Source organism: Chionomys nivalis, chromosome 21 (assembly GCF_950005125.1).
Source record: "Chionomys nivalis chromosome 21, mChiNiv1.1, whole genome shotgun sequence".
Lineage (NCBI taxonomy): Eukaryota > Metazoa > Chordata > Mammalia > Rodentia > Cricetidae > Chionomys > Chionomys nivalis.
The window spans coordinates 27,899,357-27,926,147 of NC_080106.1; the positions used below are offsets into that span (position 1 = coordinate 27,899,357).

The 26,791-nt window shown below is 35.5% G+C and overlaps 1 protein-coding gene across 8 annotated transcripts in view; it reads left to right on the forward strand.

Annotated features, from left to right (window-relative positions):
* The window catches only part of Cdh8 (cadherin 8), a 334,430-nt gene that overhangs the window by 111,684 nt on the left and 195,955 nt on the right, over positions 1–26,791 (forward strand). For all 8 annotated transcript variants that reach the window (XM_057753478.1, XM_057753479.1, XM_057753482.1 and 5 more), the window contains exon 3: positions 9,617–9,911. In XM_057753478.1, the coding sequence (XP_057609461.1) occupies positions 9,617–9,911 (295 nt within the window). The remainder of the gene's footprint in view (positions 1–9,616; positions 9,912–26,791) is intronic.

Below are 26,791 nucleotides of genomic sequence, written 5' to 3' on the forward strand. Positions count from 1 at the left end.
TCTGAATTTCTTAATGTTGGAACAAATTCTGCCTTTATTACAGTAAATATATTATCAATTTTAATATTTATAGAGTCTCTAAAAAGTATTATTATTATTAAAACAAATTGAAAATAAGGAAACTGACTATTATAAAGTTTAAATAAATTCCCTACTCTCTCTTATAGTTGTTTCTATCTACTTCTATTATTTATTATATTCTCATTATAGAACACATACTCTGGACTGCTATTCTAAATTTTTGGTTATGTTCGATAAACCTATTGGCTTTTGATATTATAAGAATTGATACTTGATCCAGGCTGCTATAAGCATATGGGCAAAGAGCATGTATCAAAATACAGGTGTCCACCACTAGCTCCGGTGGTAGTAGGCCACAGCCTTGGCCACAAGACAGTTGGATGCTGACTGTAGAAATGACTAAGTAGAGACTATGTATAAGAGATACAAAGAAAGTAATAATTTCTGTCACAATTTCTCTTAAAAGTTTTTGAAATGAAACAATTTTATATCCACATATGGAACATGAGTTTAAATATGTTGTCAATAATAATATTTGGTAAATAAACAATTACTTAAAATGACAAAGAATGAGATTCTGTTAGTTTACTTTTTATGGTTTCCTAGTTAAATATTGTAATTTGACCATCCATCAAATATGCAAGAGAAAAGAGAACTACTGAGAACCTAGAATTTGAGCACTCCTAGTGTAATTTCACACATACTTTTAATAAAATAAACAAGTTATATTATTTATTACTATTACAAAATAAATTCTTTCACTTACCTTTTTCAGAATTCCATTAGAGCGACTACTTTGGCTTTGATTTAGTTTACATATATGTCTATATCTACAAAAACAGTGGGTCATTGCATTAACTCAAGTAATGTATAGACTCTGTGGATATGATTTTACATCAGTACATTGCCATTTGTTTTACTTTCTCCAATGGAGGTTATTAAGCAAGAAAGAAGGAAGTAGAAAGAAGCGAGCGAGGGAAAGACAGAGAGAGAGAGAGCGGGAGGCAGGGAAGGAGATGAGAAAAAAAGTAGGGAGGAAAGAAGGAAAGAGAGGCTTGTGAATCTTTATTGGAGTTTAGCAAAGAGCAGAAGGTTTGCTCTGGACACGACCCATCATGTTTGTAGACCTAAAGATCTGTATTCCAGAAGCAAAATGGGAGAAGATTTGTTCAAGAATGCCAGTGTGAGTAGTTCATCCCTGTCAGCATCACTCCTTCCTGCTTAGTAGCTTGGCACACTGCTTTTCGTTGATGTCTATTCCTTCTCACATGCTTACAGGATGATTAGTCTGCAGATTGGGTGGTATATCTCTATCTATCTGTTGGTCTGTTAGTCTGTCTGTATTTCTTCTCTGTTTCCAAACCAGGGCAGTCTCTACATTGCTCACAATTTTAAATTCTTGTTGTTTAAAATATTTTGCTGCAGGAATTTAAATCCATCCCTTGTGCATGCAAGGCATGTGCTTACCCCATTGTGCTGCATCTCAAGTCCCACTGTCAAGTCTTCATTGACGAATCTCTTTATCTACTCCAGACTAATCAATTATGCTCTCCTGAAGTTCTTTACAGAAGTTTCTGAAATGTGTAGGATTTTGAATGGATCTGACTGCACTTCCTCTGGTCCTGGCACTTATTAATTGGTTGAACTTAAGAAAACTCAATCTAGAAGCAAGAACTGAGTCGTCACATACAAAGCCACTGAGAAGTTGTAGGAAATTAGGATTTCCCCTTTGGAGACAAATTGTATCTGTGCTCATCAGCTCCAAGTATGCACCAGACACAGTGGATACTGCGGGTTATAGTATGACTAACACGTATAGGAGACATGCATTTGTGAAACTTTCTCTAAGAATAGCCAGAGCAGTAATTTCCTTTTCTGGCTGCATGCTTGGCTGTACACAGCACAAAGTACAAAATATCTTTTCACTTGGACTTCCTTCTAATTTTCCTTTTCTCTGGGCACCAATCCCCATGGCTAGATCAAACTTTTTTCACATTGGTAGATGAAACAGAAGGTAAAGTATATGTGCCTGAGTCATCAGAGTGCTAAACACTGCCTAATGTAAATTACTGAGAAACCTCTATGTGTGTGTGTGTGTGTGTGTGTGCGCGCGCGCGCACACGCGCACGTGCATGTGTGTGGTGCCTTGCTTTCCTGAAGCAAACATAATATCCACTTCGGTACAGAATACAGTGCTTCATGTACTTGCTTTTGTTCAAAGTAGTTTATCACAGCAACGAAGGAAGCATGAGAGATACTGTGGTCTTTTCTTTCAGTTATGAGGCATGTGTTCTACATCCTTTCAGTTCTTAAGGCAAATTCAAGGGTAACTTGCCCTATGTGAGAATTCCACGAAGATTTTTTTTTTTCTGTAAACTTATATCCTTATGCTATGTGATTGGAGGAATAACAGTCTGTCCCTAAGTTTCTCTTTTCTAAAATCTTATTTAAAATCAAATGGTTTTAAGGCTATTATATTGTTTTCTTGTGTAATTTAATTCTACAAATTGTTAATTTGCAAACTAAATAAAAAGTAATTTCATTTCAGGATATTTTAGCTCTAAAGCGTCAAACATGTTTTATTTGCTTATGATACCCCAAACATTAAGTGATTGTCCAGTTCCTTTTTATTATAATTCCTGGCTTCATTGGAATGGTGGAATTTATGCTGCTCCAGCATCTTTTGGAAGATGGTCTGTTGAGTACAAGAGGACTGGATCAGAAGTCCGAATAAGCAAATGTTGATACTAACTCACAGGATTCCAGGAAAAAAAATGTCTAGAAATGTGGACATAACTCACTGGCTCCTCTTATTCCTTTTCCTAATCAACACAGTAACTATCATAGCAGTCTATGAATGTATCTGGTCTAGAATAAAATTTTACATTCTCATCATCTCAGATATTTAGGCCAAACACACATTGTGAACAATTGACTGGTACTATTGTGTTGTAGAATGATTGTGATTTATAGATTATAATTTATTCACAGATGAATTGATACTTCATAGCCCCATCTACCCAACGGACACTACGCCATATCCTGAAAAGGTAGTCTATCGTGTAATGTGATTCAAGAGAGCTGAGCTTTAGTTTTTCATGAGATAACATTCATGTAAAACTAGGAACCATGAATGGCAGTAATATCGGCTGCCTGCAAATCACCGTGAAATCTTAGATTCTAATAAATGCTGATTGTCTCCCTATAACTTAGATTTCATATGGGAAGAGAATAATGAATCAGAGTTGCATTTCCATTGTGCCCATTTAGATTGAGCAGAATTTCAAAATAAATTGTAATGTCAGGGATACCTGATTGACACTTAAGGATATGATTTGAACTGTAGGTTCTCAATCTCAGACTTCATCGCATTTGAGTAGATGATATCAGAAGGGCCTGGGCTAATTCTGTCTGGTAACTGCAACATAATTTTGTCCTGAATTAATACTAACAAAAAACAATTTACTCTAAGTTTGAGGTCTTAAGTTAACTTATAGTCATTAAGAAGTCTTTGAGAGAAGAGAGATTTTTTTTTTACTGACAATTAAATCACAAGAAGAATATATGTTCTTATTCTGATTCTGAGAATGGTAATGACCAAGTACAAGGTAATTGGCATTTGTTGCTCATCTCTTAATTTGTCTATTACCCAGCAATCTCCAACAACCCCTTCACTCTTCTATTAACTTCTTATCTTAGTTCCTATGTTGCCATTAAAATTTGAATACATATTTGGGGATGTCCCAAACCTCATGTTTACCACAGATAACATTAAAGTTCCTGGATCTAACTTTTCTAAATTCCTTTGCTTCCTTCTTTAAATCACTGCTTTAATATAAAATGGAAATTTTTTCTCCTCCCTCTACTTTCACGGAATTCCACATATATTAATTGAGTTTCCAATAACATGACATGCATATTACTAGGTAAAGAGAGTGCAAAGGAGAATGAACTCCAGATGCATCATCCCACGATTCTTACAAGTATCAATTTGTCTTAGTTGGGAGATGTCATGCAAATATATGGAAGACCATGAGAGTGAAAAGATGCCAATTGTCATGAATCAGCTCCATCATGAGCAGCCCTGTCATAATTCTGAAATTGAAGACAAATTGTAAAAGACTGTGATCACCTCTGTGTATGGGACAATGTGTTCATCTCCAAAACATGGAGGATTGATCTCAAGTTTGCTTCAAAAACAGGTTAATATATTGACAAAATTATGGCCATACGGTATATATATATATATATATATATATATATATATATGTGTGTGTGTGTATGTGTGTGTGTGTGTGTATCTTTTGCATTGTTATGACAGAGTGCTTGACATAAAGCATTTATAAGAGATCAGCATTTGTTAGACTCATACTCTCAAAGGGTTCAGCTCATGATTGGCTTGACCCATGCTCAGTCAGCAACTCCTGATGATGGATGTGTGGTAGCCTGTGAGCCAGTCAAGTCCCCTTTGCTTTGCATTCTATATTTGAAAATTCTATCAGGTCCCCCATGCTGATCAAATGCATTCTGACAAGTGATCTACTTCCTCCAAATAGACCTGTCTCCTGAAGTTTTCAGAGCTTTCTCAAGTGGTGTCACCATCTGGAAACCAATCATTCAATGTTCCACGGGGAAGATGTTTATTCGATCCCTAGCATTTAAATACAAGAACAACAAGAGTAATCAAAATACTTCCCCTCAGGTTTATGTTTTGTTTGTCTCCCACAAACTGAGACTCTGACAACACAGAGCATGTTCATCACCTCTGTCTCTAAGATAATACACTGAAGAAAGTAGGGTTCATTCTGCAGGGTTATTAAGTCAAAAGATAATGTTACCTTGCGCAATAGCAAGCCCAAGGGGGTCCTTATCTGTCTAGGCTGACTTTCATATGGGCCTTAATCTGTTCCAGTTGGCGAAACAGCCCATGAGAAAAGCAATGTTCACATGTCCAGATTACACCAAATTGTGAACATTTAGTAATCTTGGGATGTCTTTAGCATCACAGGATCAGGTCAGTGGGATAAAGTGATAGATAGACTCATTGTATTAAGTATGCAGAATCTGACAAACAAGTAGAAAAGAATACCACAAATAGTATCTTGTAACTGCACCTTGCCACTACTCCAAGGGCCAGACTTAGAGACCAGGTGTCTTGACTCTTTCTATCGATTTCTTTTTGTTGTACACCTACCAACATTTTTGTTATAATGTCTAATTGTTATGTAGTGTTTGTGCCAGTCTGTGTTTGTATGTGTGTGTGAGAGAGGATGAGAGAGAGTTGCAAAGGCCTCATTTTAATTTCACAATATAATATATAATGCTATAATATCATAACACAGTACAATATTTAAAAATTCTAACATTTTTAAAAGTCCAAGTTTTCTTTAAAATGACCAGAGTCTCTTTTAAAAGTGAGCTCCTATAAAACAAAACAAGTTATACATTTTTTTTTATTCCAAAGGGGAATACTTGGAGTATAAAAACAGTTACATTCTGGTGTAGGAGGTCTTTCTGAATTTGTGTTGCTTTCATTGGTTATTAAAGAAACTGCCTTGGCTTAGTTGATAGGGCAAAACTCAGGTAGGCAGGGAAGACAGAACAGAATTCTGGGAAGAAGGGCAGTGTGGCAGAGGCAAGATGGACACTGCACAAGATGGACACTGGTTAGACTCATGCCAGTAAGCCACAGTCCAGTGGCGATATACATTAATAGAAATGGGTTAGATCAAGATGTGAGAGGTAGCCAATAAGAGGCTTGAAATAATGGGCTAGGCAATAATTTAATAATACAATTTCTGTGTGGTTATTTCAGGGGTTAAGCTAGCTGGGTGGCGGAATGTGTCCTGCACCTTCAACAACAACACTGAACCAAAACTATGATGAAATAGTGCAAACTTAAATTCCGTAGCTCAATGTATAATATGTAGGAGTCACTCACTGTATTGTCTTCCAATTGCTTAGGCAATCCCACTACTTGTTTGTCCATCATCAGTCACACATAGATGACTTACATGCTTAGACTAGTTCCAATTCATGCCTGCTACTATCCATGACAGACATCTCACAACACTGGCATCTCCAAAATCTTGGGGTCTCCAAAGCAAATTAGGCTTTGGAGTGTGACTCTTCATGGACTCTCCATAGAGATTCCAATCCTGCTACAGAATGTTAGACTCTATATGCTGTCCATGACCACCTTGATCTTGCATGTCCCAAATGAGGACGATTGGGGTACTCGTATACATTGCCATGTTCAGCTTCTAGCTGGAGACAGCCGGCCCTCTTACACAGACTAGCCTCTGTGTACTGATTCTAAGGAAGTATTTTCTTATTATCCTAATGAACCACAGAAGTTTTCATCGATAGCGTGCTAATCTCTTGTTAATCATAGCTGATTTTTCAGCTGCAGATGGTTTAGCATTTCAATGTCCAGAGAAGCACAGGTTTCGCCTCAGTGGTACTTTTCTCCTGTGAATCGGAACTGACTCTTCAGCCCTAGCTGATCATCACACACAGATTCTTAGTCAAAATATCACAACAGTGGTCCTTAGCCCAGTTCCAATAGAGTCCTTGCTTCTCTCTAAAATGACAAGGTCCAGGCCTCCACAGTTCACATTTCCCTCAGCACTGAGACCTTCCAAGCTCCCACTAGAACAATTCCATAAGATCTCGACACTTTCCAGCCCTAAGTGTCCCACAGTCCTATGGAAACAACACAGTCACGATCACCACAGTAGCATCCACTTCTCTGGCACCAATTTGTATTCTAGTTTCGTTTTGTTGTTGTGACCGAGGTTGGCACCATTTCCAAAATCAACAGTGGGGAGGAAGGGGCTTATTTAACTTACACTTCCAGGTTAGAGTCCATCATGGAGGATATCAGGGTAGTAACTCAACAGGGGCGTGAAGCAGAAACTTTGTACACAAACTGCTTGCTAGCTTTTAAGAACCTGGTCTGATAAAGTCAATCCCTTAATTAGGAGTGCCTTCTCGGGTGTCTCTAAATGGTGTCTAGTTGTCAGGTAAAGGTTGCCAGAACAGAATGCATATAATATGAAGTTTGTCCAGTCTTTCCCAGAAAGTGAAAGTTACTTTACATATTTTTCATACATGTGAACATTCTAGTGCATGTTTGTGACTGTGTGTGCATATCTGTGTTCTACTGGGCAGATAGGACAAACCACCACGTTGGTTCCAGGGATTGAACTCAAATTCTCAAACTTGATGACAGTGTTTTTACTTGCTTGAGACATCCTTCTGGCCCAGGTTGTTTGTATTTCTGTTACAAATGGATTTATCCATTAACAGATAGTTGAATAAAGTTGATGAACTGATAGAATGAACATGGTTTCAGCTATTTCATACTCAATATGGTCATTTTTATAGTTAAATAGTTTTTAGATTGGTACATTATCTCAGGTTATAAAATAAATTATGCAGATTAGTTGTTATATCCCTAGAATAACTGAAGCTCAAAAAATGTTAATCTCCACGGAACAGATAATTAAAAAGGCCTGAATTTTACCACTGTGTTTATTCTTAAGGAAATAACCTATGCTTGTTCTTTCTTATCTTAAAATGAAAGTGATCATAAAACCTAATACCATAACACAATTTATTAATCAAATGCTATTGTTATTTAGGAAGAAAATATGACTGAAATAGTTTCTAGCATAAATAATAATATCAATTTTATGGTTTATGTGTTAATTTAAAAAACTATGGATAAGAGTGATACATATGAGTGTTCCCTTGTTCCAAAATGGCTCTTTTATGAACAGAAGCCTGGATGAATGATATATTATTCAAATGTTCTTTTTTAATAAAAATGCTAATGAAAATGTTAAAATGCACATAAATTAAAATGATCATAAATTAGGATTAATATCACATTAATGAATTATAATCCTACATTCATTAAGATAAAGTGGTGTTTCAATATTTGTTCTTGTTCATAAATTTAATACAATAAATGAAAAGGATACACTTTGAGATTCAATAAATATTTGATGTAATCTTATGCCTCAACTTTTAAAAATATTCAATGTTAAAGGAGGAAATCTCAATGTGTTTAGGCTCTTTGTTGCTATTTTATGTCTTTTTCATAATCTTTTCTTTTCATTTATTGAAACGCTAAATACAATTCAAAGTGGAGAAGAAAGCAATAGAGCCTGTTGTGATTAAAAGGAATCCCAGGAGCACACAATGCCTTTTGAATTTTTAGGAGTTTCTTTCTACAATATACCTACTCTTTTAAGAAACAAATACTCTATATCTCTAGCTGCAGAAAGCTTAAGGACTCTGCTAGTAGTTAAACAAGAGAGTTAAACGAAAATATGTGCATCTAAGCATTATTTCAGAATGCTAATTAAGCAATTTCTTTTACAAACGCAAGATTTAAAAATAATGTGCATTTCTTTGGATTCATTTTATGTGTATGATTGTCTGTGTGTGCATATATGAACATCTTTCATGAGTGGTGTGCATGAACATTAAGGGGTCATCAGATTCCCTGGACCTGAAGTTACAGATGGTTGTCATCCACCATAGCAATACCAGGAACTAAACCTTGTTTCTCTGCAAGCTAGCTCTTAAGTGCTGAGCCATCTCAACAGTCCCCAAATGATTAGTTTAATTAATTTTTTTAAAAAATTAATTTTTTAAGGCACTAATCTACATTATATCACGAGGGGGACTAACTATTGGAACATTCATGACTCCCTCATTTGAACAAATTATAAAAGAATTTTTAAACATGGGATTATGCTTTTCTAAGCGTCTAAATAGGTCTGTAAGACCAAGGCTTTACTTCACATTAAAAGACTATAAATTTAGTTCAATCAACAATCACTGATGTGATCTATGACAGATGTGAATTCTTCTTGAACGGTTACCATTTTTCATGAAGTGCCAGTCTTCTGCTTGAAATTGTGCTCCTGTGTTCTATCACAGTACTATTTTCTATCATGTGGGAAAGATTTACTGGACTGGAAAAATTTTTGTGAATTAAAGAAATAAATGAAAAGTATATAATTTTTGTTGTTGCTGCTTTGCATAACTAAAGCAGCAATTCGATTAAATACTTGGGCCACTCCATTTGATCTTATCTACTAAGAAACTTGTAGAGGTTATGAGCCATATTGACCCTCTTTTTTTAAACATCTCATCCCAAATATTAACTTATGTTAAATAAAATTTAAGGATATGCTTACATTAAAACTGACTTCCGGTTCTTGTCTCATTGTACATCATAAAAGGCAGTAGTAATAACATTGTGTGTGAGCATTGATATGTATCAATTAATCAAAAAGTGTAGATGACGGGTGCTTTCTATACTTTCTCATGATTTCGTAACCATGTGAGTTTATACTAAACAAATTTAAGCACTTTGTAAAAATGCTGGTGGATTTCATTATGCTTTAGTCTAACCTGTTGTGAATGGAACTACACATTATTTGTACAGCTTTGCTTAGTAGAGTCTTAGGGAGTTGTGTAAAAGGAATGAAATTGATATGCAAGCAAGAGTCAGTTAAATAATTCAGATGATAATATAACCATATTCCTAACTAACTATTGCTACTTTTCATTTTAGTTGCACACAGACCTGGATCCTGGAAGCAAAAAAATCAAGTATATCCTATCAGGGGATGGCGCTGGGACAATCTTTCAAATAAATGATATAACTGGAGATATCCATGCTATAAAAAGACTTGACCGAGAAGAAAAGGCCGAGTATACGTTAACAGCTCAGGCAGTGGACTGGGAGACAAACAAACCTCTTGAGCCTCCTTCCGAATTTATTATCAAAGTGCAAGACATCAATGACAATGCACCAGAGTTTCTCAATGGACCTTATCACGCCACTGTGCCAGAGATGTCCATTTTGGGTATGTATGCTTCCAATTTCACAGACATGTTAGGAGTCATTTTTCAAATAGCTCTTGGCAGCAGGGATGGTATGTTGCTGAATAAAAGACATTTATTTCCTTCTTATCTCTCATTTGCATTTCCAAATCCCCTTTCTTGGCCTACGTTCCACAGCTCGAAAGCTTTCGTCCCTTAGTGATAGGAACTGACAGAGGAACGGTTTTATTAATATATCGCTCCTTACGCAACAGTATTTCAATAGGCTGAATTTGTATTCCTGTCACGGACAAGTATTGTTGCTGAGATGGATTTATCAAGATTTGTTCCAACATGCCAAGATAATCCTATTGATATTTGGTTCATGTTTAATTATTTGTTTGGGCATATTCACATGCAAGACATAAAAAACTGTTGAGGACTAGAGTAAGGCAGATACTGGCCTGAGTAATGGAGCAGAGTCCGCAGTGGATTATACAGACACTGTTACCAATGAGATTCTCTTTCTACGGCTAATTTAACTTAACCTTATGGTGTCTACAAATTACTGTTACCACTCACTCCTTCCTTTCTCTGAATCACTGATGTATTTACTACTTGACAAGCTAAGCCAAATGCTTTCCAGAATATGTTTTCAACTCCCCACTTCTATAGCTTTGTTTAACTAGTTCTTAATACAAGCTTTCACATAGAAGCCTCCAAATCTCTGACTATTTACGATAAAAGGAGAGTTTTCAGATCCCTTTTTTTCTCAGACGGGTCAGGAGGGGAAAATGCAGAATTGCACATGCAATACACAGCCTAGCTTGTTTCTGATCTTTTTTTTTTTTTATTGAAAAAAAAAATTCTCCGCCTCCTCCCCATCCCCCCGCCCCTCTCCCCCTCCCCCCACTCCTCTTCTCCTCCCTCTCCAGTCCCAGGAGCAGTCAGAGTTCCCTGCCCTGTAGAAAGTCCAAGGTCCTCCCCCCTCCATCCAGATCTAGGAAGGTGAACATCCCAACTGTCTAGGCTCTCACAAAGCCAGAACCTGAAGTAGGATCAAAACCCCGTGCCATTGTCCTTGGCCTCTCGTCAGCTCTCATTGTCCGCCATGTTCAGAGAGTCCGGTTTTATCCCATGCTTTTTCAGTCACAGTCCAACTGGCCTTGGTGAGTTCCCAATAGATCGGCCCCACTGTCTCAGTGGGTGGGTGCACCCCTCGTGGTCCTGACTTCGTTGTTCATGTTATCCCTCCTTCTGCTCCTCATTAGGACCTTGGGAGCTCAGTCCGGTGCTCCAGTGGGTCTCTGTCTCTATCTCCATCCATTGCTAGTTGAAGGTTCTATGGTGATATGCAAGATATTCATCAGTATGGCTATAGGATAGGTTCATTTCAGGTTCCCTATCGTCAGGTGCCCAAGGAACTAACTGGGGACATTGCCCTGGGCATCTGGTAGCCACTCCAAGTTCAAGTCTCTTGCCAACCCTTAGGTGGCTCCCTTAACTAAGATATGAGTTTCCCTGCTCCCCTATCCAACCTTCCTATATCCCCAGTCATCCCGTTTTCCCAAGTTCCCCTCATCCTATCCTTCACACTTTTCTCTCTCCATCTCCCCTTACCCCCATCCCACCCCACCCCCAAGATTCCAATTTTTTGCCCGGCAATCTTGTCTATTTCCCATAGCCAGGAGGATAACTATATGTTTTTCCTTGGTTTAGCTTCTTTAGGACCACAAATTTTATGCTGGAGTTGAAACTTCCACAGTCATTTTCCATGGTATTTCAACACTGTGAGTGTATATGTGCAGCTACCCTAGTCTGCCCAGAATGTACCACTTCTTTGTAGCTATCACCCCTGACTTTAAAAATCTTTCAACTCCCTCTAATGCAATGATCCAGAAGCCTTTGTAGGACACATGATTTATTATAAACTCCTTTTTAGGACTGGACATTCTGCAAGGCAGTATTAATTGCTGACTTCATTCTTACTTTGAAACCTTCTAGATCAGACACAGTATCTGCAAATGGCTTATCTCTGTAGCCTACATATTTTAAGCTTGTTAAGTAAAGTCTGCATTTTCAGTGGAAAAAAAATGTCCATATAGTCCATTGCTGTGGGGGAGTGTGTGGGTGTGGGTATGAGTGTGTGTGTTTTCCCCTACTGAATAAAAAATGCCCAAGCTCCTTAGTAAGAAAGTTTTTGATGGCTTTATTTTCATTTGATCTTCTGATCCTTACCAGCCTATAATAAAACTTGGGTAGAAACACTTATTCGAGCAACAAATCGGAACTGATTTTAGTTCTTCATATCTTACCCATATATTTCTCCTGCCAGAATTCCATTTTATCTACTTCTTGCCAGAGGAATCCTATTTTTATTTATTTTTTTTTCTGCTCATCAAAACGGAATGCTTTGCTCTATAGATGGCCAAAATGACACATTTTCTTGGCGGAAACTTTTATGAATCCCGAGCCATAATGTACATATCCCATCAGCACCACCATAAAAATGCTGCACACAAACATGCAGAAGCATCCCGATCTCTGCACATCTTTTAAATTCTAAAGTACAAGCAGGGAGTTGGAAATGTTCTGTGATTTTTCTTTTCTTTTTACATCCTTTTTGGTCTTACTTTTTTAGGTCAAGGAACTTACTTCACTTTTCACCTTATCTAGATTTCAGTGAGATGATTTTTAAAAACAGAATTATCAGCACCTGCAGACCATGGAACATGCTTAATGACTGATAATAGCGAACAGGGAAGCTGTAACTGCCCGATGCTACTGTTTTTCTCCCTTAGAGTCAACACTGTATCTGATGGCTATAAAGGTATCAGAGGATGACTTTTCTGTGCTTGTGAGTCACATGCCTGACAAATAGGCCAGAGAGGAAGGGTCCAGGTGCAGATACAAATTTCAAAGTTATTTTAACTATGAGAAGGTATAAAAGGTGCCTTTGACTACAGAATGGCATGTGTATGTGTACCTCTCTATATATGTGTATTTGTTTTATCTTTTTTTTTCTGATAAAGGGATAGATTTAAGTAACCTTCACACACACATGCATATATATTTATATAAAAATATACATACTGTAATAAGTACATAAATGTTTAAATCCTTAATTTGTAACAAGTCTTCCAAGATTCACAGAGACATTGTTAAAGTTACCAGGGCAGGTTTGTGTCCAGATTTTATTCTTTATTCAGGGGTTGATTATGGAATTTTTGCAAGTTAAAGGATTGCCGATTTCTTGTATAGCTATGATGATCAATTAATGATTGCTTTACTTAAATACAAGGAAAAATGCTTTAAGAGATTCTGCATTCCTCACCCTTCATTTGTACTTTCTTATATGTATTGATTTTAAGCATTGTGTCTGGCTGATGTTGGATGCTAATTTCTCTGGGTAAAGGAAGCAGAAGCAGTTATGCTGTTTATACTCAAGTGTGAATTATTCCCTTCATTTCCCCTGAAGGTGACAACTGGGCTGAAGGTCAGCTGCTACCGTCTACCTCCACCTATTCCACTGTTCTCTCTCAGAGTATTTGTCTCTTCCTTGCTTCCTTTCTTCTCTAATTTTCTTCCTTTGCTACTGCAAAAATGCCAGCACTGCACCGGTATGTCCTAAGTGGTATCAGTAAAAACTGAAGGATTTCATTAAGAAGTGAAAACCTAAAATTTGAATTGAGAAATTTACCAATATTAAACTGAAATGAGTGTGATGTGCGGAAATTGTCTGACAGTTGACAAGCTGTCAAGACAAGACACACATACTATATATATATATGTATATACATATATATACTGTATATATATCCAAAATGATAGCAGTCAAATTAAGTTAGAAATATCTTACTTGGAAACTGGAGACATGGTTCTATTATATTCTTCAAAGAATTTCATAATTTAATGATAATTTGTTTCTGTAGCAAAGCTGTTGTGTCTTACTTTAACAGTGGAAAATGAAGTTATTTTTTAAGTTTTGCTTTTTTTGTTACTTCAAATAGTTACTATGCATTCTAATGATATTGTATATTGAGGGATGAATGTTTAACTGTAAATGTAAGTCTAAATCTGGATTGAGGAACAGTAAAGTTTCCATTTGCTTTATACGTCGATTCTGGATTTATGAAGGTCCAAATATGACTTCCATTGCAAGCGTGAAAAAACTCCCACCTTAGGGCCTCTTCATCTGTCTACTATACACAGTAAATCCTAGGAGGAAGTATGCTTAAAGAACTACTGCACGTACTGGTTTTGTGGGAGCCTAGGCAGTTTGAATGCTCACCTTACTAGACCTGGATGGAGGTGGGTGGTCCTTGGACTTCCCACAGGGCAGGGAACCCGGATTACTCTTAGGGATGATGAGGGAGGGGGACTTGATGGGGGAGGGGGAGGTAAATGGGAGGTGGTGGTGGGGAGAAGGCAGAAATCTTTAATAAATAAATAAATAAATAAATAAACAACAAAAAAAAGAATTTCAGCCATCAGTGTTCTATGTTACCTAAAAGTACTGACATCAAATAAAAACTTGTTAATGTATCATTCAGTAAATGGATGAAAGCATGGTGAATACCATGGTCAACGGACACTTGCTCAATGACAAACATTCTGCAAATTTGCATTTCAGAATGAAAATTATTTTGTTTAAAATGACATGTTAGACAAGGGGTGCTAAAGGGACATGACAGAAGGTAGAATCTCAACTGTGGGTCATTGTTTTATTATCATTGATGCAGCTGCAGATTATATAACACTAGAGGTCTTTTCAGTTTGCTTGCAGTGAAGGATTGCTCTAACAGTGAACAACATGCATTGAAAACTTACCTCAGCTTATCATGTGTGTTCAATGCTTCTAATATCTGCAGTACTGTCCTACTGTGATTATTTTTACACAGGTAAATATCTATAGTGTCTATTAGTTTTAGTCAGAAAATGGGAAAATATTCATTACTATAAAACAGATATTAAATTAAGGAGCGTAGATTCAAGTTTAAACATCTGTTGTACACCTCCCATGGGTTTAACCATCATGCTCTACTGATCTCTGATAATATCCCTAGAGAGAATTTTGTTTATATGAGAGCAATAATTATGTTGCATATTTATCATAGTTAATGCTCTTCTAAGGTGAGAGAGCTTTGAGGTCAGCATACTTTGCAAATTAAATTGAAGATGTGTCATGGAAGTTGCAAAAAAGAAGTTCGAGTGAGGTATTGCACAGTTACCGTTGTATAAAAACGTAAGATTAATCCATCACATAGAAATTCAAGTAACTACAAACATTCATTAAGATGCCCGTGGTGAATGGCGGCAGCCCAAGTGCAGCTAATGCATTAGACGTGAAGACCAAGGAAAATGGCTTGGGTGGACTCTGCTTTTGTGGAGGGTGAATGCAGACGGAGAATGTACCTCCTACCAGAAACATGATTGGAACCTCGGGAAAAGTTGGGAAAATACCTTAGTCTTCCCATCCACTGACTAAGTTCTCTTCATATAGATGTCATTATATACCACCACAACACCACCATTGAGTTCAGGGACTGAGTATAAACATTGGCTGCAACATTCAGGGGCATCAATCAGAGTACTCCAATTATCCAGACCATGCCAATTTGCAGTAAAGAAGAACCTCTCTAGGACCAAGAATGCATGAGATCCTGTTACTCTCTGTTTTCTGCAGTATTCTCTTTCTTACCATGCTGTTTATACGTCACAACTTCAGAAATAAAATATTTTATAGCAGCTCTGAATCTTTATCAGATATTTTCTTGGCTGAATTCTGAATATGCCTGTTGACAATACTTTCTAAGACAAGGCAACACCACCTCGTATGAGGTGCTCTATTTATTCCATTATTGGTGACAACAACTTTGATCACTCTGCTGCGGAGGTATATACGTGTGTCTACTGTGTAAATCTATTTTTTTGTCTTTGTGCTTGATACTTTGAGTGCTCATAAATATCTTATTTCTCATCAAACTATGCACACAAAATCTGAACATCAATAACTTTCATAGCTGAATTATTTGCATGAGGAGCTGCAATCACAGATTTTCTCAGTTATCTCATTCTATGACAGTTGTTGGTTAGAACATTACTCCTTTCAATGTATTTATAAATTTACTCAGATTAGTTTGGAGATTTATATTTACTTTTTATGAAATAGGTCATTAGAGTTACTTAAAGTATTTATGATGATGCTTGGATTATCTTCAACAATAATGTGGTATAATTTAGAAGCTGATTTTGGTTATTTTTTAGGCAAAGAGTATTACCTTTTCGGCCAAGCAATTATTTGAGACTCATTATAAGGGTTTAGCTCACTCATAAAATTAGATATTTATAGAAAGAAATCCAGTGACATTTAAAAGGACGTTGCCTGATATGCCAAAATCTAGGTAGTAATTTTATTATTTGTCTTTAGGTAGTCGGTGTTCAAAAAAATTAATGAACTAGACGGATCTGAAGAATCCATTGAGGATACATACAAATACCCTCCCCACACACAAACATTTTACACATTTATACATGGTTGAGTAGTGGTGCTAAAAATCTCCTCCATACTTGTCTACTCAGAATTTCAGAAAATGAATTTATTTAGAAGGAGATATTTATGCAGAGGCTTAGTTAAGTTTGTCTTATATTGCATATGGTTGCATATGAATACAACTATCAGTATAATTACATAAGACTATATAAAGATGCAGATGTACTGAAGGCTATCTACAGGTAGAAGCAAGAGCATGAGCTGTTCCATCAGAAGCCAAAGTATAGCTAAAAAGGACATGTGGGTATTCTCAGGGAAAAATTGGTTATGAACACTATGATTTCAAATTCTGGACCTATATAAATGTAAATTTTTGTTGTTTTAATCAAGCTAATTCAGTATAGTTAGCCATGGGAGTTTTTGGGAATTAGAATACATTCTGTCCATTGGAGACCATATATGCTTATCTCTTTTATTTCTATTCCAACGGAACTCGAGAGTGGTGTTTTTATTCGTTTTTATTATCTTAAACCATAATAAATGCAATTCCTTTAAAAATCATCTGTGTATTTCGAATCAGATCATTCACTAATCCGTAGACATGCTATTTCTATTTCTGTTTTTAACTACTCTATTTCTATATTCTACTGTGCATCTCTTCTGGAAGATTTCCTCTACCTCCCCTTTTTGATAAGGATATAATAAATACTCCTGTGTTCTCAACCAAGTCTAATAACTTCTACATTGAATTATTTAGTCAGAAGATAGGAATGGAGCCAAAATGTACGCAACAGTATCTCTATTTTTTATTTTACTCTTGGTATGCAATAGATATATTTTTAAAATATGAATTAAAAGTAGTCTTACTAGGAGACAATCTTACAGCAAACAACCTGATACTCTGCTAGCTCTTTGATCTCAAAACAAATAAATAAGAAAGAAAGGAGAGAGAAAGAAAAGCACTTCTCACAGAAAGAAGAGAATACAAAACTATGTTTAATGCAAAAAGCTAAATTCATTTGAGAAACTCTGAAATTAAGTTGAGCTTGTATTTTATTTTGGTCTTAAAATATTAGCATAACTTTATATTTTAATATTATGTGCTGTGCTTTTATAGAGATTCAGACATTTATGTGATCATAGAATTCATTATTTTCAAAAATAGTTTATATCAGAACAGCAACTAAAAGCCTTACAAATATCTAATGAGAATACAATTTGTTTCTGTGCAAGGTCACGTGTTAGATTAGCATGCAGCTAAACAGAGAAATTGCCATTTCTAAGAAGTGAATTTCAAATCATGATGATGTAGCTTACGTGGATTAGGTTGTTGTTCTGTTTATTACACAGTTCAGATTGTAGCTACAAATAAGGAGTATGTCCAAAGTAATAATTGAAAAGATTTATTGTCGCACTCTTTTTTATAATTAAAGGAACATTTTGTGTGTGTGTATCACATATGACTTATCACATGTACTCACTCATAGGTGTTTTTAAACATAAAGCAAAAAATACAAGCCTACAAATCACAAAATTTAGACAACAATGCGGACACTAAGAGAGACTTACATAGACATAATCTACATGGGAAGTAGAAAGTAGAAAAAGAGAAGATCTCCTGAGTAAATTGAGGGCACAGGGAGCATGGGGACCTTTGGGGAGAATTGAAGTGGGGAGGGGATAGTCAGGGAGGGGAGCAGAGAAAAATGTAGAGCTCAATAAATAGCAATAAAAATTGTATACAAAAAACATCTAAGGATACTCTGTCTTGACAAACTGTTTCAAGATTGACACACTTCTTTTATGATTCTAAGTTTATAGCTTGCTTTTGTGCTTTCTTTTTCTCTCTGGGTAGTATTTAAAGTTGGAAGCATTGTTTCTTAAAGAAATATGCAAAGTGAGAAAGGGGAAAGCATATCTTGATGGATATGATTATATTTTTTGCCAGCTTTGATTCTGAGAGATGAACAAAATTGAAATTCGTTAGGAAAACATGGGCAGAAAATCCTGAAGATTGAAGTAAACAATTTCAAAAGATATCCAGCTGCCATACCTGATGTGAATGCCAATAACAGCTGTAGTTCCAAAACCTTAAGACAGGGTGAACATTCCGTCATCTCTATTTTTCATAAAGAAGCTAAGTCTTCATTAAGGATGTAGAGATTGTATGATACCTGTAAACACACACACACACACACACAAATACACAAAAGAGGGAGAGAGAGAGAGAGAGAGAGAGAGAGAGTAGAATTCAGTTGCAAACAAAATTTGCAACATCCAAATGTAAATCAACAAACCCACATGTACATACATATAATGTAGAACTTAAATATCTTTAATCTGGAGCAAATTTCTAATGTATTTTTTCCTTTATAAGCATTGTCCCCCAGTGGTTAAAGGTATAGAACTTATCAAAGCATGTACGATGTAGATGACATTCTAGCTGTAGGTGTCTAAAGCACCCTAGTCTTTTGAGAGGCATTAGAATATTTCTACATGGTCAATAAACCAAGCTTTGGTAAAAAGTGAAGATAAAAGAGTAAGCATTTTATTTATATAAATATTGTAATATGGGTATGTTGAGTCATCATTCTTCCCTCCAACAGTCTCTCTGAATTCCCGAAATATATTATAAGTTAAAATAAATGGAGTGGGTAAACATGTAATTTATTCTTAAAATTATCTCTAGGATGGTTCCCACTGTTTTTTAACTCCTTCATTGATCAACTCGTACCTCTAATCTTCTTAATTTTTAAATTCCATGAGTCTAACCTCAGTTGCTAATTTTGAAAAAAACACAATAAAGAGTTCAGTGCCTTTTACTTTACATTTCGTAGAAAAAATTGCTTACAGTGACTTTGAAAACAGTTCTAATGTCTCTATGAATCATCAATTCATTCTAGACTTCTGTCAATAACATTTTATCCACTCTCAATTTAAGGTACATTTCCAAGAAAAGTTAGATGTTTTTAGTTGTTTATTCTTTAGTAATTGTCTTTTTAATAGATGCATTGGAACTAACTCCCCAATAAAATTTGATAACTATTGTAATAATAAAATAATGATGATACTTCATTTGGTTTTGCAGGTGCTAATACTTGAAATAAAATGCATATTATATTGCTTCTATTTTACATAGGAAAATATTTTATAAAATATTTGCAAAAATATACAAATGTACACAACTTAAAACTACAGAAACAAATTTTGAATCCCTGCAGTGAACTATGGGTGTCTAAACTTCTCTCCCCTATTCACAGCTTTACCGTAATTTGACTTAGTCTTTAAGAATATTAAAATTGAAATAAAGAATAGCCTCAGTAGTAACAATATCAATTGGAAAATAGCACTGATGATGTAGTTCAGCATGAGCCTTGAAATCAGGTCAGTCTTCCAGTTAGCAAGTATTGCCTGGTTTCCAAGTTCATTCACAGAAATAGTTAATGGTTATAATTTCCAATTTTTTTATGTTTTATTCCTTCCAGAACTCTGCTTGTTTTTAAAATGGTGGTAAACTGGATTTACCTTAATATTCATTATTTATAGACCCGAGAAATATATATATTTTTTTCATAAAATTTTCATAAAATCATTTGCAAAATGGATGGGAGTTTGACACCTCTGATAGTAGTTTGACAACATTGGCAATCCTAAGAATCTGATTGTCTTTTGGAGCTTTTTTAATTATTTATTTATTATTTCTCAGTTAAAAAATTAAATCTTTATTTGTGTATATGTGTGCACCTATGTGATTTTCTGCTACAAGCATACAGAAGGCATCAGGTCACTGAAATTGAATGCTGGGAGCTGAACTCTGGTCCTTTGAAAGATGGGAATACTTTTACTCACCAATTATCTCCTTACAGCCATCTTGACTCTTTCTCCTTAGCTAAAAATTATTTTTATAAGTTACAGTATGTCTATTGATGTTACAGACAACTGGTACTCATGTAAGTTGTGTGTCTAGAGGTCTACAGACTGGCATGGTCACACACATTGTTTTTCAGGATTATTTTTATTTGTTCCATGAGGGTTCTAATAATTCATGAATTAAGAGGATTTGGAGAAGGACAGCTCAAAGCAACTGCTTTTCCCCAAATCTGTCTGGAAGGGAAATGAGTCAGCTGCATGTCAGGGCAGCTCTACAGCATATATCTGTGAAATTCTCAAATCGTGGCTGAAAATGAACATCGGGCACCATTGTCAATATATTTTTGACATACTCTTCCCAGAACCTTGCCTCTCACAGTAATGGAAGTTTCCTAGAATTTCCGCGGATGCAAGCAGACATTATTTCTTTTAATTTGATTCCCAATTTTGATACAAATAATTAGACTCAAGTGTTTTTATTCTCCGGTTGATTAGCAATCATACATTTATAGTTTAGAGGCATGATTTTATTGTTCTCTTTCTCAGAAATTTCATGTAGAGAAAATAACATTATTGATTTATATGACAGGGTGTAATATGCATAGATAAACACACAAATGAAAAGCTAAGAATAGTAGAAAAGATATCTAGGCTGTTAGATGAATGAAAAAGAAGGGTATCTGTATAGACCTATGGAGAAAGAGATTTAAAATATGGTATATCTCTTCTTAATATGTAATTAGGTATCCTGACAAAAGAGAAAGCATAGTTACTCCATAAGGCTGTGACTGACAGCTTATGGATCCTGGGTGGTGCATTCAGTCAGATGCTGTTTTCATTCTGCTGGAATGGGGTTTCATCTTTTGTTTCTGGACTCATCATCACGGCCAGCAGAAGCACACTTGTGCCATTACTGGAGAAAATTTTATTCGGTTTCATTTTGTTCAGAGCAATAAGAGGAGCCTTTGTATCCATGTCAATCCCTTCAGAGCTCATCTTCGTGATTTTTTTACAAATAGCAAGTATAGGCAGAGTTCAGAAAAGACATTGTGGTCACTGGGAGAGATCAACATGTAAAGTTAAAGGCTTTGAAGGCTGGAGTGAAGTTAAGACTACTTGGTGCACTTGCAAAGAACCCAGATTGGGGTCTAGAACCAACAGGATGTTTTATAACCATTTGTACCCCAGTTCTGCCTTCTTGCGGCCCATGCAGACACCAGGCAGGGATGTAGTGCACTTGTGTATAAGCATGCAAATGCACACATACATAAAATGAAACATCTTTTTTTTTTTGTTTTGTTTTGTTTTTGTTTTTTGTTTTTTGTTTTTTGTTTTTTTGAGACAGGGTTTCTCTGTAGCTTTGGTGCCTGTCCTGGAACTAGCTCTTGTAGACCAGGCTGGCCTCGAACTCACAGAGATCCTCCTGCCTCTGCCTCCCCGAGTGCTGGGATTAAAGGCGTGCGCCACCACCGCCCGGCAAAATGAAACATCTTTAAAATGTTAAAATCTTTTGTAATTAATATTAAAATGTCTATGTTATTACTTCTGAAATTCAAAGCAATGTTACAAGTTTACAGCCTGGATAACAAATAACTACTCTACAACTCAATAATAATTAATATTGAGTAGTGATACCCAACTGTATACTAACGTTATCAATTTGCATTTAGTTAAGAGTTACTACAGCTTTTATTTGTTTTGTTTTGTAGCTGAGAAACTGAGCCAGACAACCAAAGTAGCTTCTTTCTCAGGTCATCTGTCCACTATTTAAAGTTGGAGGTTTTTCCTACAATATTTTGTGTGGACATTTTGGAAAGTAGTCTTCATTTAATATTCAATACTTATTTTATTTGGCTATTTTATTATTTTTTATGACTAAATTTTCTTCCACAGGGTCTGTCAGTGGTTTTCACATTTACCCTTGAAGAATACTATGGTTGATTCCAGGTTTTCTACGATGCTATGACGAGGAACAACCCTACTATAAACCTACATGCATCTATTAAGCTTCGTTTAGACATAAATTTCCAATTCATTCTTGGGTATAATAGTACTAAATCACATGGTAATGTGACACTCAGCTTTGAAAGAGATTTCAAAAATGCCTTCCAAAGTGGTTGCAACTTTTTCAGTCATACCAAAGTTGATGGGACTTTCTGTTCCTGTAAATACTCAGCAGAAATAGATATTTTCAATCTGAGGATTTTGATAATTTTAGTATTCTTGCAATGCATCACGTTTTTATTGAAAATTTTTAGTTTCTTTGTGACAAATCATTCCAGAAAATTATTTTATTAACAGTCAAGTGTTTCTTTTTTTTCCATATGATATATTCGGATCATGACTGTTATTCATCTCACCCAGGTCATCCCCATCTCCTTATCCTTCAAATCTACACCTTCTTCCTCTCTGTCTGAAGAAAACAAATATGTCACTAAAAAAACAAGGAAAAAATGAACAAGCAGACAGAAAACATAGACAGAGTACATGAAATGTATACACATGTACATACTATCTCTCTCTCTCTCTCACTCCCTCTCTTTCCCTCTCTCTCTCTCTCACACACACACACGCACACACACACATACATACACACGTACATACATACATGCACACACACTAACAAAACCCATAAAAACACAAATAGGAAATCATAATATATAAAAAAGTAAAAGAGCAGTAAGGCATAAAATACAATATAAGACATATATCCTAAAGGACATTTTGGTTCATTTCATTTTGACCTTCTACTGCTAGACATGGAGCCTTCCCTTTATTGCTGTTCTATACTCACTGAGAATCCCTTGGATAAACTATGTTTCTCCTTTGAGGATAACTGCTAAATGAAAATAGCATTTTGGAGGATTGGAGCTTCATGTCTCTTTCTCTATCTCAGCACCAGGACCCCTCTACATGCTTCCGTATATATGTGAGTTCATATGTATGCTAGCCCTGTTCTTTTGCTACCGTAAATCCACTCTGCCTCTTAAAAATATTTTGCCTTCTTTTCCACATAACTCATTGAGCCCTGATAGTTGAGGTTTGATGAAGATAACCCATATTGGATTGAATGTTACAAGGTTTCTTATTCTCTGAACATTGTCAAATTATGAGTCTTTATTACATCCTATCTACTTCAGAAGGAAGCTTCTCTGATGATGAGTGAGTGAGACATTGATCTATGGGTCTAGCAGAATATCATTAGGAGTAATTTTATTATGTCCTTTTATCAGAACAACAGTGTTTGGTTTTTCTGCAGGCCCATGGCCTTTATGGTCTTAAGTTCTTGGCCACCTAAATAAGTGCAAAGCATGGGTTGCAGGTGATGGATAGTCTTTTAACCAAAAAAAAAAAAAAAACAGCTGTTAGTTACTCTTGTGACTTTTGTGCCACTATCGCACTAGCATGTCATTCTGGCAGTTCTCCAATACAGATTAAAGGTCCTGTAGCTGAGGTGGTGTTTATCTTTCGCTTCTGGTAGCATGCAGAGTACCTTCCAGTACCCTGAACATTAATTCAAGCCCTAGTTAGACACCAACTAAACTTCTCCATGTTCATTAATATATGTAAATTTTGTCCTCAGCAATAGACCTTACCATCAGCTTTCAGAAAAGAAACAGTAGCCTTGACAATACCCTCAGTTGTTGGAGGTCTTCCATGCAGTCTCTCTGACCAACAGTTCAGTTAGATGAACCCCACTCCTGACATGGAAAATTGCACTTGGTTGTGAACTAAGACTAGCTGGGACTTTATTTTCCTCAATATTTGGTAACTTCATTTAGATTTCTTTCATAAATTTATATAGTTTCAGAAACTTCTATAGTTTGTTTCATTTGACTTCACAAATAACCACCAGTGATAGCAGGAAATTTAATATCCATTTCCAGCCTTTATATCAAATGTCACAAAGTCAGAATTTTTTATTATTTTTTATTATTTGAATTTTTTTCCCACGGTATATGCTGATCATAGTTTCTCCTCTCTTATCATACCTCAGACCCCCTCCAATACCTCATTCATCTAAGCGCAGGCCTTCTTTAGCTCTTTCTGTAGAAAACAGGCAAAAATAAATACAAAACAAAAAACATACAAAGAACCTGAACACAATAAAGCAGACAAACAGGAATAAAGAATAAGAAAGATAATATGCTGTTTTATTATGAATTTAAATATTTTTAAAATATCTTTATCAGTTATTTATTTTACATGCTTTTCCTTATCTTTTCTTTTGTTTCAGTTTCCTTATTAATACTATTTCTGAATGGTTTTCAAAGATTTTTTTCTTATTCAAGAAATGCATCACAAATAGTTAAACCAAAATATTCATTTGTCATATTCCCATCCAGTTTGTAAAGCATTGTAAATATGTTACTGATTGATAATCAAAATATTCATGACAGAAAACCTGGACAAATGAAAATAATAAGTTCATTTAAGAATGAACAAATTTTCTTGTCTGAATTCACATCATCATATTGTAAGTGGGAACATACAACTACATATAATTTACACTTCAGCTTTCATTCTCTTTGGAAAAGAAATAATAGGAACAAAAGAAATTTTCCCTTTATTTTATTGACACTGGGTCTTTGTTTTCATATATTTTGAATATCTTTTTGTGGATAATATGTTAACCATGGCTGTAGCACACATGAATAAAACTGATGAGGTAAGCGCACTTTCAATCTAGTAACACAGAGAACCTGAGACAGGAGGATCACAACTTTGAAATCAGTCTTGACTATAAAACCAGTTCAAGACCTACCTGAGCTAAAAAAAAAAAATTAAATTAGAAATAACATCCAAAAATAACAAAACAAAGGCCTTGTGAATGCAAGAGAAAGCAATAAACAGGATGAATATCTTCTAGTCAGCCAACTCTATGGAGAATCGATCTGCTTGGAGTATAATAAATATTCACATAGTTTCTGCATAACTCACACTGAACTAATTCTCCAGGCACTGTCATGCCTCATGACAGTGTGGGAGTCGATTTGCTTCTTTATATAAGATTGCTTTTCTTCTGGGGGATATGGGTAGACAATTGATTGCGCATAATTCTATGACTTTCATTTATAGTAATCTGCCACAAAAATGAGTAGATATTGAAATTATGCCTTTCCAAAGAAGTTAATAAAGTAGTATGAACTTTGAACCTTCAAGTGGGCATTATTTTATCAATAAGTATATTTTATACATAGTTAGACTACAGTTTATATAGTTAAAATTTTATGTATTCTATTATATATTATATAATATATATTACTATCTTACACACTTACACACACATACATATACATTCCAACTATAAAAAGAAATAAGCTTGGCTTCACACTTGTGACATTGGTTAGAGCAAGGGACTTCAAGACACATAAGTAATATTTCTTCTCTACACTCTTTGGACAATGTCTCTTTTGAGACATGATCTTGTATAGCTCAGGACAAGAAATTCCCTAAACTTCTGACCTACCACCCATCTGCTGAATGTACCACTATGCCTGGTTTATATGATTCTGTCCTTTGAACCCAAGGATTTATGCATAGTAAGCAAGCATTGTACCATCTGAGCTACTTATCTCTTAATTTATTTATTAATGTGTAGTCTTAGATAAATGCCAAGCTTCAGGCAATCCCTAGCTTTGGCTTGGTGTTTCCCTCTTTTGATGAATGGCAGCCACAGATAGGGAGGGACAAATGGCGTTCTTAAATGCAAATGATGATGAGTAGGTGATGCAAATGAAAGTGAATCTTAGCTTGTCAAGTGCAATTTCATTTTTTTTCAGAGATGGTATTTAGAGCTTTTTTATTTATGGCGATGTCAAACTTATATCAGGTTTGAGTGTGCTTGTGCCTGCACAAATTATGTGCACTTCAATAATCATACAGATATTTCACCTGGGCTAGCATTTGTGTCTTCCTGGGGGAAGGTCTGGTTCATTGGATTCAGACATGATAGGAACAGAGCTATATGTAGCCTGTATCTTCATAGCAAGAGCAAAGGAATTTTTTTCATCTGTTTGGTACCTGCTGCTACACATATGAAAACAATAAACCAATATATAAATACCTGGAGAACTTAGCATTGTGGTGAGCCCGGGACATCCTTTCCACTAGATGTTTAAAACGAATGTGCCTGTATTGAACCAAGAAAAGAATACTCAAAAAGAAATATTCTCAGTTTTCATGCAGAGTACGATTTTCATCTTCCACTCATTTTTGTATTCAGAGATCTTATTAATGGAGGGAAGATAAACTGTCATTTTCTGTGCTTTGTCTTTATAAAATTGCTATGAAAGACAAAACTTGATTATAAAGACGAAAAACAAAAGGCAACACTCTTTCCTGGATATGTCTTTGGTGTTCTTTTTTTTCTGTCCTTGACAGAGTACTCTAAATAATGATAATCACACTACAATTCTCTTTTCTTCCTTCTCTGAAAAAAAAAAAAAGAAAGCTATTCCTGTATAATTACTAGAGTTTCTGATATCATTAGTTGACAATGTAAAATGTCCAACATGTTTAAGGACAGTAGCAAGTTATAATGTAAAATTAAATAAAAGA